Source organism: Psittacula echo (genome assembly GCF_963264785.1).
Source record: "Psittacula echo genome assembly, chromosome: 4".
In the NCBI taxonomy this organism is placed as follows: domain Eukaryota; kingdom Metazoa; phylum Chordata; class Aves; order Psittaciformes; family Psittacidae; genus Psittacula; species Psittacula echo.
This window is the reverse complement of record NC_137738.1, coordinates 31382095-31398649: the sequence shown is the minus strand read 5'-3', so window position 1 is coordinate 31398649 and position 16555 is coordinate 31382095. Positions and strand designations below refer to the sequence as shown.

The window sequence follows — 16555 nt, the reverse complement described above, 5'->3', positions numbered from 1 at the left end:
GCATGTCTCAGTTTTTGTATTTGCAAGAGAATGGCGATACCGCAAACTGGAGTATTGTTAAGCATGGAAGACTCAGTGATCCCTCAGTGAAATGCCTGTGGTTATACGTTGTAAATCAGGCTAGGAAGGTGCCAGGGCTCGAATGACTGGATTTAAACACAAACACTTCCACTTTGTGTGAATTAAAGTGTTGGTGAGACAGACATTGCACTGTGTCTTCTCAAAAGGCTCAGGCTGCCAGAATTACAGTACCTGTCAGGCTGGTGCAACTCAAAAACATCTTGGAGAAAGGCAGTGGAGAGCAGAGCTTGGCTACTGGCTCTGCTGTTAGCATTTTGCCCATCCAGTGAGTTCTGCAGAGCTTGAAAAGGGCAAAAGAGGGGGAACAGAGCTACAGTAAGCAAGAAATGACTAGTAGAATAAAAATACAGTTCTGAACAACAGCATTTTGACCAATGATAACTGTTATAGATGTGTAATTTCCAATGCATTTGTATTTCAAATATACAAATTCAAAGTCATATACTACAAATCCAGGGAGGGTACAGCAGAGTTATTGGTAGCCAAAACATTGGATGCAGGAAAAGCAAGAACTACAAAAATGCAAAATTTGTCAGTGTGTTTGCATGGGTGTGTGTATCCATGCATGTTCGTGCAGGTGTGCCCATGACTTTCTCATTCCCAATATGCACCAGATCTTTTGTGACAGAACATCAGTGACGTCCACATACAGTAAAATTCTCTGGACATGAAGAAAAACAAGAGCAGCAGCTGGTCCTTTGCTACAGGAGGAGACTGCCTGTACAGTAGACTAAAACTCAGCTTACCCTTCTAAGTCTGTATCCAGATAAAAAAGGGGATATGGAAATGGCTTTAGTGTTGGCACGTTTGTATAAGGAAGCCTTGAGTGTTTTTGCCTAGGAGCTAGAACAAATGTTTGCGCTGGGCTATGAGAACACAAAATGCTCTTCTAGTGCCAAGAATTAAGCTGACTAGGCAGAAAAGGGGGGAACATTCAGTGGTTGGACCTTAAGAGACCTGGTTTCCAAACCCACTTCCCATGTAAAAGCAGGCAAATCACTTAGTCTGTCCACGTGTCAGCAAGATTTAGTGCACCAGTTTGCAGAAAGTGCTCTGACCAGGTCCCTGGAGCGATATAGCTGCATTATTATGATGTTTTGACAGAACTAGCACATTGTAGTTTGCAAGCACAACCACATTGCTTCCCATGTTTAATTCTTAGGGTACTGCAGTGGGTAAGGGGGTCAAACCTGTGCTTAGCCCTTCCCCACCTGCCATCACTGAAACTGGTGTCCATCTCACCCTGGGCTTTAAAGGGGGCACAGTCAGACCAGTCAGCGCTAAATTCCTGCCTTTGTAACTCCAACGCAGCACGAACACCTCACTCTGCAAGTGAGAAAACCTGTATTTGCTACAGGATGATCAGTCTTGTTTCCTCCTGACTTTTTCTTTCAGCAGGCACCTTGGAGTCCGGTTTACAGCATGAATCTGGTAGCAGAACTGCTCTGTTTGTTGGCATGCCTCACCACACTGACTTGTGACCGGGTCTATGTCCACCCTTTCAATCTGTTTTCTTTCAAGAAGGGTACCTGTGAGGAGCTGGAAAGCCAGGTTCCAGAGGGAAAGAAAACCTTTGTACCTGTCTCCATTGAGTCCCAAACCACACCTGCCTATGAAGATGACCTGAACAAGGACAAGCTGGAGGCCCCAAGCCAGAATGGCCAGGGGCAGCAGGCACTGAGCTACTTAAAGGAGATTGTGCACTTCCTGGCCGTGCGGTTTTACAGCACACTGAGGGAAGTGCAGCAGGGTCAAAACCTGCTCCTGTCCCCAGCTAGCCTTTACGGCTCCTTGGTGTCTTTCTACCTGGGTGCCTCAAACCAGACGGCAGCTGATTTGCAGGGATTGCTGGGATTTGTTCCCCCCTCCGGAGACCTCGACTGCATCTCCCGGGTGTTCGGGCAGGAAGTCTTTTCCATCCTGAGAATGATCGAAAACCTGGTCAAGAGCAGCGACGAGGAGCTGCAGTTTTCCAGGATGCTCTGCCTGTTCTCTGCCCCTGGTGTGCCTCTATCCCTACTGTTTGTGCAGGACTTGCTCCCTTCTGCTGATGCTCTCTATGCCCGAGCTGTTGATTTTACAAACCCAAGCGAGGCAGCAAAGCAAATAAACGCCTTCATGGAGGCCAAAAGCAATGGCCAAAGCAAGCGCTTACTGACAGATGTCGATCCATCTGCTGACCTGCTGTTCGCAGTGGATGCCCGCTTGGCAGGTATGAGGAAGCAATGCTTATTTGGGGTTGAAGGCTGGGTGAAGGATGGGTAGTAGCCCTGCTTCTGGGAAGGCCACAGGGAGCTGCTTCAAAGACAGTGGTGCTGATTTGTCCTGTTTCACAACTGGCACAGTATTAATGGACTCAGTCTCAAAGTCAGTAGGAGAGCTTTGAAATTTTGCAGTATCTTTCCCAAGCTTATCTAAAATCAATTACTATCCCACTTTGATGCTTTTAGCTATCTAAATGCTCAGTTCTTTTTTTCCTTTTAACTTTGTTACAGTCTTGACTTTTGCTATCCTGTGAGAATAGATTCTGCAGGTTATACAGACCCTGTGAAAGCGGCTCCTTTCTGCTTGCATCCTTTACTATAAGATAAGAGAAAAAGGTGAACTGCTGCCTTACTCTTTGTTTTGCTTGCACCTTTCACGTCTCCTACCTGCTGCTTCTTTTTGGTGAAGTTAGAGTAGGTGAAAGTGCATAAATGTGCCTAAAGCTTTTATGCAAGCTCATTTAAGAGGCAAGTATTCCTATGCAAAATCACTCACTACATATTAAATATGTTAGGGTCCAGCGTTTAGCTGGATTTATTGGAGAACAGACATGTTAACAGTAGAGCTGGACCAGCTGCTATTTTATATCAAGTATTTAAATGTAAAGAGTTCTTCTCTTTAACACAACATACACATCTGTTTTCCTAATTCCCTAATGGCACCACACAGCAGTGTTGAGATTTCTGATCTTTGCCCTTCTCAGTGATGGCAGTAGTTTCTTTAATGCCAACAGGATTACCTGCCTAACTGGGCAGCAGCACTGATCTATGGCAGTGAGCAGATAACATGCTGAAATGCAAAGCTGCATAGAAGCAGCAGGAGGTAAGAGCAAGGCTTCCAGTACTTTTGAACTGGATAAGAAATTTACATGAAAGTTTAGCAAGTGCTCAGGTGCGTCCTTTCTAACCTCCTTGGCACAATTGACACGTCAGAGTTGCTCTTACTACCCTCCTCGTTGCTTTGGCTCATAAGATTGCCAAGGGTGAGACCTCAGCCAGAGCTGGTGCTACCTTCTCTCTCCTGAGCCCACCCAGCTGCTGAGAGCACTCCTGCAGCAAGGCTGGCCCTGACGGATGTGCTCCCAAACATACAATCAACACAACCCAAGGGATGGAGAGGAAATCTAAGCAAACCCTCCACTGCAAAAAAGCAGGCAACCAAGCAAGCAGTAGTACTGTTCCCAGGAAAGGCCACAAAGCCAGCAGAAATACAGCAGCTTTGGCTGCAGTCCTGATGGTTGTGGTCCCTGTGCTGTGAGCTTGCACCAGCCTCTGCCTCATGCCACCAGAAAGCATATTAAAGGCAGGATACATATGTCTATAGCAGTTAAATATGATTTTATACACATAGCTCTTGTCTAATGCACAGTGTGCTGGTTTTAAACAAACATATATACTGGCTGAGGGGCAAAGGAGGGGAGTGAAGGAAGAATCCATTTCCTCTTTCTCAATCTGTTTTTCAGTGAACGTTAAGCAAGCCTCCCAGCTCGAAGAGGCTCAGGAGTTCTGGGTGGATTCAAATACGAAGGTCATGGTCCCTATGCTGTCATTCGTGGGGACATTCAACTACAAAACTGATGCCAGTGGGACTTTTTCTGTGGTTGAAGTGCCCATCAGCAAGACCATACTGCTGGTGCTGCTGCAGCCCATCAATAACAGCGATGCGGAGCTGCCGTTGCAGTCCTTGGCCTGGCTCCAGCAACTCTCTCCAAGGTAGGGCATTCTCCCATAGGGAAGAATGAGACAGGGTGCACTCCAAAGACCCACCTGCTCACTAACTGGGGCTTGGATGCTGCCAGGGAGGGTTTAACACACTAAGCACAAAGAGAAATGACTGCAAATCCATGACATGGGAATGGAACGAGATGATCTTAAAAGTCCCTTCCAACCCAAGCCATTCCATGATAAACCCAAGGGGCCTCAGTCCAGGGAAGCTAGACTTCAGAGGGATTGGCTTATTGTCTGGGGGTATTTCAAGGCAATGAGCAACAGGACCCATGAATTGGGATGATCTGAGGTTTAATAGCATAACCAGGGCAGATTTAGGTTGACTTCCCACTTGGAAACAGTAATGTGGTGCCCATTGACCCTTGGTAGCTGTCTGTCCCCACACACCAAGCATTTCTTGTAGCTGTTATCACAAGCCTGTTCCCCAGGACTGCCCAAACATCATGCTTTCCCATTGGAGAGCATGCACTCACTTGTGTCTCTCTTTTTTTCTGTAGAAAAATTAAATTAACACTGCCAGAGTTAACAATAGAAGGCAGCTCCGATCTACAGGAACTTCTTGCCAATATGGAACTGCCTACACTGCTGGGGAAGGGAGCAGATCTCAGTAGAATAAGTGATGCCAATCTCACAGTTAGAAAGGTACAGTACACATTACTGGCACTTAAAAGCTATGCCTCCTGCTCAGTTTCAGCCTCTTTAACTGCATGAATTTACCTAGAACAAACCACTCAGAGCCATGTGGGACATGCTCAGTTGGGGACGTTTAAGATAAATGGAAGATATGAATACTCCTTAGATTAACTGATCTGCAGCAACAGCTTTGCCTTCAAACTATTCAGATTTCATCACAGCACAAACACAAACAGCAACAGCGAGATGAAGTTTGAGATCCAAGTGTGCTAGGTACTGCATGTGCAAGTTAGACTGCATTTGTTACCACCTCCAGCTCAAACACCTCCAGGCACCGCAGCTGGAGCATGCAGTATAGGCTGCAGCTCCTGGGCTGTTGAGGATAATGCTCCATCACTTAGGGACTACTCCCAGACACGGCACACACACGGGTGCATGCAGCACACAACCTCACCTAAAGACAGGCTCCATCCAGCGTTCAAGTTCCAAGGGGAAGGAGGGAGAGCTTGAAGGAGAGGGCTGTCTTTCATAAAAAGAAGGCAAACTGTGTTAAATTATTAAGCAGTTGTAGAGTTTTTTCACACGTTCTGGAACAAGTACTCCAATGTCTTTTTCTAAACCATCCACGGAGTCTATCCTGTGCTGCTAAATTGTTATTCATGTGCTTTATCATTTACTCAAACTTTCATTTATCTCTTCACTGTCATGCTCTGATGACTCTAGTTACTCATGTATTTTGCCTTGCAGGTAATAAATAAAGCCTTCTTCAAAATGACCAGTGATGGAACAGGTCAGCCAGAGGACCTCACAGCACCGAAGGAAGATGCGGTGTTCCTGGATGTAACGCTGAACAAGCCATTCCTTTTAGCTGTTTTTGAAGAGAAGACAAGGGCAATGCTTTTCCTTGGCAGAGTAACAAACCCTCTGCAAGGGGTTTAAAGGCAAGCACAGGGGATGGCAAGGATGGGGAATGATGCGCATTTCCCATCACCTTTTTCTTACTCATCAGCTATTTTTATGACCTCGTTGAGCGCTCTACTTGGCTTTGACATGAAGCACATAGTGTTTGAAATACAGCTTTTTGAAAGCTAAAACATTGCAACATTTCACCTCTGTTCATCTATTTCATGTGAAGTGACCCAAACTTTCCTCCAGCTTTTCTTCTTTCCTTATTCCCACTTCGTCTCCTTTCTGCCCCCAGCTCCCTTTTTTGATCCAGTGGGAACAAAGTAGTAGCCAGCAGGGAAGTGACTTCAAAAATAGTCTTATAAGCATACACATTCACTATAGAAAGGTACAGAAAAGAACCTCTTCATTCTTTAAGAGGTCACCTTGCAATTTTTACTTTGGTCAGTTTTGCAAGAGAGACCCCTTTTTATGTTAAAGATTTACTGTTACCCACAGAGATTTCTAGCTTCATCAGCAACATTTTCCTTTAAGATGCTGCCAACAGCATGGGCAAGCTTCGCTTGTCCCACTGAGACAAGATTTTTTGCCTTGGAAGCAAAAACACATTCAAAGCCCAAATGGATACTTTAATTTCTTAACTCTGTGGAAAAAGCTAAAAATAGGGTTTGGAAGCATTAATGAACTGTGATGGATAAATTCTCATTGCCTGACAGAATTATCCCTGATTTTTTTTTTAGAAAAAGAAAGACGAGGCCTACTATTCCAATGCAATTCCATCCCTTGGATTACTTTCTAACCTGAGAGGCATTTATAACAGACTTACTGGTTAGAGCCCAGATTCATAAACTTTAATATATTTAAACCATATGTTCTTAAAGAACAGTATTAATGGCAATAATCTATGCTAGTATAAATGGTGGGTGTGCTGCTACACATGAATGAAAAGGTTTCAGTGATCCAATCCAACTCTTAATGGAGTCTTAAAGGTTTGAACCATTAAACTGGACCAACAAATTATTAGAAGATCCTTGAATTAGGAAGTGAGGAATTGGGAATGAAATCTTGGTACTAAGGAAACCTCTCAATGGAACAAAGATTTCCACCCCTCATCTATGATTTGTCTTCAGCACTGATGCACACCTCTTTGGTGTATGATGTATCCTACAGAGCACGGTATCTCATTGTCATCAACAGTGGCCCAAATGTGCCTCCAACCCAAACCCCAATATTGCCAGCGGCTTGCTGTTGGCGATGGAGACATGTGACAGATCCTTCAGAAAAGACTAATAAATAACACAACTCTTGAGAATACTGGGATTTCAAGTGCTACAACACAGCAGCCACATATTTACCTGATTATACTGTTATGTATTCCAGATGCTTTAACATCTAAATACTGTACTTGTATTGTATACAGAACTAATTAACTATAAATATGCAGAGATGGAAAGATGCAAATAAACCCACTTCCAAGTTGCTTTGCCACAGTTCAGTTGGGTTTATACCCATAACTACATCCTTTCTTCTGGCTTCTGAAATTTGCTCCAAGTCAGATTTATGAGTTTTTTTAAGATATAAGTTGCATATTATCATGCAATACAGCCAGTGATATAGCTGCAAGCATGAAAGAGGCAGCTTCCAAGTGCTCTCACTAATTTATCTCATTTGCTCATTAAAGTCAGAATGTAGCATCAGCCATAAAGAAAATTTCAGACCACTAAATGTTTCATTTCTATGATGAAGATGGAAAATAATAAAAGGGAGACCCCGGGCCCTAGGCAAAATGCCATTATTTGCAGGTGGCGGCTGCGTGCTGTTGCAGGGCTCTGTACCCTGTTCAGCAGTTAGAGGCAGAAAACCAAACAAACAGAACCCAACATCCATAAAACTTTTCAGAAAACAAACTTTGTGGTGGAGAGCACCTCTCTTCTGACACCATGGAGAAGAAAAGGAAGAAAGAAAGGGCAGAGACAGGAAACTGGCCAGAGCAAGGACTGGGAAGAGAGAAGGGCTGGAGCAAGTGCTACAGTACCAAAAAGACAAGCTATCTCTACATGTACCCATCCTCCTAGACATTCAAATGGTAAAAAAACCCAAACAAAACAAAAAATACACCCCACCCCACTCCTCCCAACTAAATCTCTCTGCTTCTCCAACAATGTATTATCTCCTGAGACTTGCTTCTGACATTAATTTTACATCTAAAATTTTTATGGCACTTTATACTCTTCATTCTCCTCCAGTTCCATCAAATTCCTCTGCCAGGCACACAGTGATGCACAACCCAAGCATAATTCATACACTGAGCTCTCAGCTGCAGTCTAAGCACCTAAAATCTTGCTCTAACAAGCAGGTGATTTGGAGAAAGAAAACAAAGACAAGGACAGGCTTTCTAAGTTTCATCAAAACAACACAGTTTATCCCTAAGCATAGCTGACAATAAGGCTGATAAGCTTAAAAAAGGAATACCTAGGTAGTTTCTTTTCTTATCCCTCCAGTTCAAGCACAAAACCACAACTGTTTATGAAAATGAAAATATTACTCAATATTGAGTGGTCCAGCCAAATATATATATTGCTAGTTGCCTTTAGATGACAAGATTGAAAGTCTGGTCCTCTTCTGGTATAACCCACAAACTTGAGAATCCAATTACTACTTTAGAGGAAAACATGCCACCACTCTTCCCCTCCTCAATGCTGTAACCCTCTTCCAGGTAAATTCCTTTCATTTAAAAGGCATATCAAGTTTTCTAGAAGCCTAGAATGAAAAAGGTTCAAAAATCTGCATTATGGTCATGAAAGGAAGTGCACATACAAATAAATCTGAGGAACAGAAGAAAAACAATTAGTAGCAGAAGACATCTCCACCAGAACACACTTACTTACACAGTAGTTCCTCTTCTCCTCACTGATCCACAATATTTGAAAATGCTAAAATTCATTTTACCGAAGACAAAGCCAATTCAACTCATCTCTTTCTTTCAACAGGGGTATCACATATTTTAACTAATGTTGTATCCCACTGAGAGAAAATTAAATGCTATTCAAGTGAACAAAAAAAAAAAAAAGATGGGGAGCTGACATAAACCCAGTGATGTAGATATTTGCAGCAATCACAGGGCCATTCAATGATTTTGATTTGCTATACAATGTTATTTCCTGCCTGAAATTAAAGCTGGTCTTTAATGGAAAAGAACAGAATTCAGCCTGTGTACTCAGCAAGCCAAAGATGGCAAGCAGCAAGTGGTGTTATTGCAGGAAGATGTGGGAAATCACCTTTTCATGCCTTTTTGGTTTGGTACACAGAATGCATCCTCTTCCCCGATTTTGGAGGCTACAGACAAAGCTGTATGCACAGATCTCAGAATCTGCTACTTTTGTAACAGCTGTTATAGACATTTAAATCTATACACACCTTCCAAAACAAGAAGTTCTACAATGCATGTTACAGCCTCAGTCTCAGACTACAACTCACACATCTGTTTTATAGTAAAAAAACATTGCTAAAAATGGTAAGCTGTTGTAGCAAGATGTCTCTACTCCTGACTTAATAAAAGCAAACGAAGAGGTGCAGGGAGACCAAGCTTTAAAGGTTCATCAGTTGAAAGCCTGTTAAAAATAGAACACAGACAAAAAATTTCTTGTTCATAAGTAGTACGAATTAGGTGCACTCAGTAGTGCGTACCTAAGCCCTTGGCTGGCTGAGGATCTCCACATCACTGAATGAAACAAACAGATGTGACATCTGGCAAGCTGGCTCACTTCGCTTTCTTCCGCAATGAATCTGGATGCTCTCTTAATTGTGTATGTTGCCATGAAGAGAGAGATGTAAGCTAACTAGGAGAGCCAAATCCTGCTCTCCATTACTCAGACTGAATCCAAGAATCAACATAATTTTAAGCAGCAGTACTTTCTCCACTGTCCTCCTTCATAAAATTGTAGAAGTCCTAATAATCACCTATCCTAATCACTTCAAAAGCACAGAGATCACATAGGTGTGTCTTCTCAACTAAAATATGACCAGCTTGTCAACAGTGAGGAATAAAAAGCCTTAATGCCGTGAAAGGTGTGCTCCCTGCAACTTCAATGATACAGAACAGCCATGGACTACGGACTCTGTATCTCTGTACTTGGAAGACTTGTGCTGTCTTTGGCTCCCCATTAAGACCCAAGCTCTCTAAATACTTTAGGAAGAAATGAGTATTTTTAATTAATAAACATGAACTAGAATTCCAGTGATAAATCTTCACAGGGTAAGATAAAAAGCAGCAACCCCAAAACACAAACACAACCTTCTTTCACTCACACAAGGCATTCCCTCATTTGAAAGACTCAAATTCACCTCCTACTGACCCCAACTGTGTCATGTCACCTGTCCCTCACATATAAAAGAGATGTCTGCACACAGATCACTCTAGGCTCAAGACAAATCGTTGTAACTAGGTTTGAAATTACAAGAATTCAACATGTATTCAGGCAAAAAAAATTCCCAAATTCCAAAAGACACCTTCCCCCCCCCCAAAAAAAAAAAATAAATCAGTAAAATGAAACCACTCAAGAGCTTCAATCAAGAGCCAAGCATATCCTACAATGAGGAAAAGCAGGCAAGTGCAAAGCAGTAACAATCAACAGCAGATTCTTATTCCTGTAAGCATTTTCTTTATTCCAGAAGAGCTGGAATAAAGTCCTTTGAAAGGTTTTGACAGCCATCAATGAATCCACTTGAATTACAAATGCATGGGACACCAGAAGTTAGGAAGACAATTTATTACATATTATTTTCATCATATAAGTTCATTCTTCTACATTTTAAGATGTACAACAAAAATAAAAAACCACATTTTCTTCCACTTTTATTCTACAGTAGAAAGTTCAGAACTTCTGACTGCTTTCCATATAATGGAAAACTCTGGTAAATGCTCAGTCTTGGTGAAACAAGCCTATCTTCAAAGTAGATGTGCAGACTGGCTGCTTGAGATACATTAGGAAGCACTTCATTGCTACTTTATTTGGTAAAATAAAGAAGAGTTAAATTCTCTTTCTTTTAGGGACACTGTTTATCTTCAGTCACACGTCTTCAAAAATATCTAGGATTGTTCTGCTGTAGCCTGATCCCTGGCAGTTAGAACCAGCTCTGTAAGGGCTGAAAAGCATTTTAGATTGCTTGTTTCCAGTCCCATCTTTCGTATCTGAAAACACAGAACATACATTAATTTTCTTTAAAACATCAAAAGTTCACTAATTATTCTACTTAAAACATTTAGCAAAACACATGATTTGTGCTGCATTGATATGTGGCAAAAACTCACAAGTGCATATAGTGCATGCTATAAAAAGATATTTGTAGCCAACTTTGCTCACTTAAGTCTTTACAGTTAATGTAGTGTCTTGCAGGGAAATATTTAACCATCATCTAGGCAAGCTGTAACTAAATCCAGCTGGAAGTTGTCCAGTGAAACAGTCGAAAAGAGAAACTTGGCTCTAAGTTTGTTTTTAATGCATTGATTACAACCGAAATTTTTTCAGACCTCAGATTGGAGTATTGTGTGCAGTTCTGGTGTCCTCAGCATAAAAAGGACATGGAACTGTTGGAACAAGTCCAGAGGAGGGCCACGAGGATGATCAGGGGACTGGAGCACCTCCCGTATGAAGACAGGCTGAGAAAGTTGGGGCTGTTCAGCCTGGAGAAGAGAAGGCTGCATGGAGACCTCATAGCAGCCTTCCAGTATCTGAAGAGGGCCTACAAGGATGCTGGGGAGAGACTATTCATCAGGGGCTGTAGTGACAGGACAAGGGGTAACGGGTTCCAACTTAAACAGGGGAAGTTTAGATTGGATATAAGGAAGAAATTCTTTACTGTAAGGGTGGTGAGGCACTGGAATGGGTTGCCCAGGGAGGCTGTGAATGCTCCATCCTTGGCGGTGTTCAAGGCCAGGTTGGATGAGGCCTTGGGTGACATGGTTTAGTGTGGGGTGTCCCTGCCCATGGCAGGGGGGTTGGAACTAGGTGATCTCAAGGTCCTTTCCAACCCTAACTATTCTATGATTCTATGAGGTTTCTGGGCAAAATTTTAAAGATAAACATGAATATCACAGTATCACAGTATGTTAGAGATTGGAAGGGACCTCAAAAGATCATCTAGTCCAATCCCCCTGCCGGAGCAGGAACACCTAGATAAGATTACACAGGAATGTGTCCAGGCGGGTTTTGAATGTCTCCAGAGAAGGAGACTCCACAACCTCCCTGGGCAGCCTGTTCCAGTGTTCTGTCACCCTCACTGAGAAGAAGTTTCTTCTCAAGTTTAAGTGGAACCTCTTGTGTTCCAGTTTATACCCATTACCCCTTGTCTTATCATAGTTTGCCATTGAGAAGAGCCTGGCTCCATCCTCGTGACACTCCCCCTTTATATATTTATATACACTAATAAGGTCCCCCCTCAGTCTCCTCTTCTCCAAACTATAGAGACCCAGCTCCCTCAGCCTTTCCTCATAAGGGAGATGCTCCACTCCCTTAATCATCTTTGTCGCCCTGCGCTGGACTCTCTCCAGCAGGTCCCTGTCCTTCTTGAACTGAGGGGCCCAGAACTGGACACAATATTCCAGATGCGGTCTCACCAGGGCAGAGTAGAGGGGAAGGAGGACCTCTCTCGACCTACTGACCACCCCCCTTGTAATACACCCCAGGATGCCATTGGCCTTCTTGGCCACAAGGGCACAGTGTTGGCTCATGGTCATCCTGCCATCCACTAGGACCCCCAGGTCCCTCTCCCCTACACTACTCTCTAACAGGTCGTTCCCCAACCTATACTGGAACCTGGGGTTGTTCCTGCCCAGATGCAGGACTCTACACTTTCCCTTGTTATATTTCATCAAGTTTCTCCCTGCCCAACTCTCCAGCCTGTCCAGGTCTCGCTGGATGGCAGCACAGCCTTCTGGCGTGTCAGCCACTCCTCCCAGCTTAGTGTCATCAGCAAACTTGCTGACAGTACACTCAATTCCCTCATCTAAACCATTGATGAATATATTAAATAATACTGGTCCCAGTACTGACCCTTGAGGCACTCCACTAGATACAGGCCTCCAACTGGACTCCGCCCCATAGACTACAACTCTCTGGCTTCTGTCCTTCAGCCAGTTCGCAGTCCATCTCACTACCTGATCATCCAGGCCACACTTCCTCAATTTAGCTATGAGGATGCTGTGGGAGACTGTGTCAAATGCTTTGCTGAAGTCAAGGTAGACCACATCCACCGCTCTGCCATCATCCATCCACAATGTTATTTCCTCATAAAAGGCTAGGAGGTTGGTCAAGCATGACTTCCCCTTGGTAAAGCCATGTTGACTGCCCCTCATAACCCTCTTATCCTTGACATGCCTTAAGATGGCATCAAGGATAAGGTGTTCCATCACTTTCCCAGGGATAGAGGTGAGGCTGACCGGTCTATAGTTACCCGGGTCCTCCTTCTTGCCTTTTTTGAAGACTGGAGTGACATTTGCTTTCCTCCAGTCCTCAGGCACCTCTCCCGTTTCCCAAGACTTGGTAAAGATGATGGAGAGAGGTCTAGCAATGACTTCCGCCAGTTCCCTCAGCACCCGCGGGTGCATCCCATCTGGACCCATGGATTTATGGATGTCCAGATTGCTCAACTGGTCCCTAACCCATTCCTCATGGACTAAGGCAAACCGCTCCAGTGACCTGACTTCATCTGAGGTCTCAGGAGTACAGGGTTCTTCAGGACTGCCTCCGGCAGAGTAGACTGACACAAAGAAGGCATTCAATAACTCTGCCATCTCAGTATCTTCTGTCACCAGGGCACCCATCCCATTCACCAGTGGGCCAACCTTGCCTCTGGTATTAGTTTTATCAGCTATGTATTTGAAAAAGCTCTTTCTGTTGTCCTTGACCCCTCTGGCCAGATTTAATTCTAAGGAGGCCTTAGCCATCCTAGCTGCCTTCCTACATCCTCTAGCAGCAGCCTTATATTCCTCCCGAGTGGCCAGCCCCTCCTTCCATGACCTATAAACTCTGCTCTTCCACTTGAGCATACCCAGCAGTTCCTTATTCAGCCACGCAGGTCTCCTGGCCCTCTTCCTTGACTTCCTACGTGTCGGGATGCTCAGCTCTTGAGCTTGGAATAAGCAATTCTTGAATGCCAACCAACTATCTTGGGCCCCTTTACCTTCAAGCAGCCTTGCCCATGGGACTTCCCCTAGCAATTGCTTGAAAAGGCCAAAGTTTGCCCTGCTGAAGTCCAGGGTTGCAATTCTACTTGCTATTGTACTGGTCCTACCACACAAGATCCTGAATTCCACCATCTCGTGGTCGCTGCAACCAAGGCAGCCCTCAACCCTTACTGCTTCGACCAGACCCTCCTTGTTAGTGAGGATGAGATCCAGCAGCGCTCCTCTCCTGGTTGGCTCATCCACCATTTGCATGAGGAAGTTATCATCCATACACTGGAGGAACTTCCTGGACTGTGGCTGGGTTGCTGAGTAGTCCTTCCAGCAAACATCAGGGAAATTAAAATCCCCCACGACGACCACGTCCTGTGACTGTGAGGCCGCTCTCAGCTGCTTGTAGAAGGCCTTGTCAACTTCCTCACCCTGATCTGGTGGCCTGTAACAGACACCCACAACAGTATCGCCCCTGCCAGCCTGCCCCTTAATTCTCACCCACAGACTCTCAACTCGCTCATCCCCTGTTCCTGGACAGAACTCAGTACATTGCAGCTGCTCTCGCACATAAAGAGCAACCCCACCACCCCGCCTGGCTGGCCTGTCTTTCCTGAAAAGGACATAGCCCTCTATGAGTATATTCCAGTCATGCGAGCTGTCCCACCACGTCTCTGTAATTGCCACCAGATCATAATCTCCTGACTTAACACAGGTCTCCAACTCCTCCTGCTTATTTCCCATGCTGCACGCATTGGTGTACAGGCATTTCAAGGAGGGAGCTGAGCTCACCAATTTCACCCTAGGATTATAGGAGGCCTCCCGGTCTTCATCAATCCTAGAGTGCTGCCCCACTGGGGCAAGCCCAGTTACAACCCCATCCCCCTTCGAATCTAGTTTAAAGCTCTTCAAATGAGCCCTGCTAATTCATGCCCCAGCATCCTTTTGCCTCTGTGAGTTAAACCTTTCCCACGTGCCATCATCCAGACTGGAGCCTTATAAAACCAGCCGTTATCAAAGAACCCAAAGCCCTGCCTAAAGCACCAGTCTCGTAGCCAATTGTTTACGGACTGAATTTTCCCATTCAATCCCACATCATCACCGGAAGATGGAAGAAGTGAGGAGAAGATCATATCCGAGAACAGCCAACAGCATGGTGATGAAAGCTGCAAGAACCTATGGTTCTAGCCTTCAACTTCCTGTGGGATGAGAACAACTCTACAAATAGAGAGGTTGCTGTGAGTCATTCCTTACTCAGGAAATCTATTGCTCTGACAATTAGGAAAATATGGCCATGAGAAAACTAAGCATGCAGTGAAAAAGGAAAACCTGGATCCATAACAAAACCATAATGAAATGATTCTGAGAAAGCTGCTTGCTGCTGGAACTAACTCTTTGGAATGTTCACATGTACCAAAACAGCTCCTAAGTGAACATGAATAATCTACCCTAGTTCAGCTTAAATTCACTTTGCAGTGATGTTAGTGCATATAATGGGAATAAAAGAACAAAAGCCCACCCCAGCCAAAACCTGCCAAATAATAAGTAAGATTTCCATACTGCCACCCAAATCTCCTTCCTTTAAGTCCCAAATATGTGAAAAGCATCTCTTCACACACAGGCAGACTTTATCTACCTGTTATAATACATCAACAAAATCTGCTCACAAACAATACCGATGGCAACTGCTCGGCAGCTAATGATACAGACTTGCACTTGGAATGTTGTTTATTTCTGTATATAATTCTCAGAAATAAATTAGTACAAAACAGTATTCTTAAACAATTTCATGTAGCTACTGCACACATTTCCTGGAACATTTTCTTCTCTTATTTATTTTGTCATTTAAGGTTTCATATTTGGCACTGAAAGGAACTTACAGTTACTCAGAACAACAAATAAGGCTAATATCTTTAAAGCTCTTGGGAACAGACCCTTTACTATGCAGTCAAGGCTGAAAATATCCAGAGAAAAGGCAAACAAAAGCAGAGCCATAAAGATGATCAGAGCTAAGGAAGGTCCCTGCCCTCTGATCTGTCCATACAGTGGTTTTTATTTTGTGCTTCCGAGCACTAAGCACAAGTTTTGCATTTTTGTAAGAAAAGACAGGGAAGCACGCATTGCTCAATCAGTATCTACAATCACCAAGGTCTCAAGTCACTTGCATTATACAGATGTGAAAAAAGAAAGCAACCCCCCAACCACAATGGCAAAGCTTTCAAGACCAAAAAACTAAGTCAAGCTTCTCTTTCCTCTCTCACACCCTTCCAAAACTAGTAACAATAATAAATAAACTTGTTTCTCATAACTTACTTGTTCTCCATAATATTCAACATCTAGGGCCAGCTGCAGTCGGATTTTGTTGTCATCACTCATGCCCCCATTTGTACCAACAGGGTTTGAAGTTGCAGTTCTTCTGGCTTGCTTCAATCTTTTTAGGCTCTCTTCCATTTTCTTAACAGAACTTAGCACATCAGATACAGTTTCATAATACCTAAATTAAGGCAGATAAATGAAAAAGAAAAAAAAATCACTTTTACAGAAAAGCCTACTTCATAACACATTAGTACATCACTGACCCTGAGAAATCACTACATACAAAAGTCAAAACAAAGCAGAACTCAGATTTCTTGAAAATTCGCCCATTGTTCCCTGAAAATAACGAGGTTAAGGTCTTGTATCAATTCTGAAACAAAATGCAAGTTTTTAGTTCACTGTTGCATTACTAGAGCTAAACAATTTTTCAAATGCCCTATGCACAGCTCTGAGC

General features: G+C 43.7%; 2 protein-coding genes across 6 annotated transcripts in view; one reads left to right on the top strand and one right to left on the bottom strand.

Annotated features, from left to right (window-relative positions):
• Positions 1-1503: 1503 nt before the first annotated feature.
• On the top strand, positions 1504-5645 carry AGT (angiotensinogen; the record flags this gene model as incomplete). The annotated part of the gene is made up of 4 exons (XM_080615308.1): positions 1504-2293; positions 3809-4058; positions 4571-4715; positions 5454-5645. The coding sequence occupies 4 exons, from the start codon at positions 1504-1506 to the stop codon at positions 5643-5645; spliced, it is 1377 nt and encodes a 458-aa protein (XP_080471434.1).
• Positions 5646-10375: 4730 nt separating this feature from the next.
• COG2 (component of oligomeric golgi complex 2) overlaps positions 10376-16555 on the bottom strand; it is a 29329-nt gene continuing 23149 nt past the window's right edge. For all 5 annotated transcript variants that reach the window (XM_080615114.1, XM_080615115.1, XM_080615113.1 and 2 more), the window contains 2 exons: positions 16099-16279; positions 10376-10803 (listed from right to left, as the gene is read on the bottom strand). In XM_080615114.1, the coding sequence (XP_080471240.1) occupies positions 10702-10803; positions 16099-16279 (283 nt within the window). In that variant the 3' untranslated portion in view covers positions 10376-10701. The remainder of the gene's footprint in view (positions 10804-16098; positions 16280-16555) is intronic.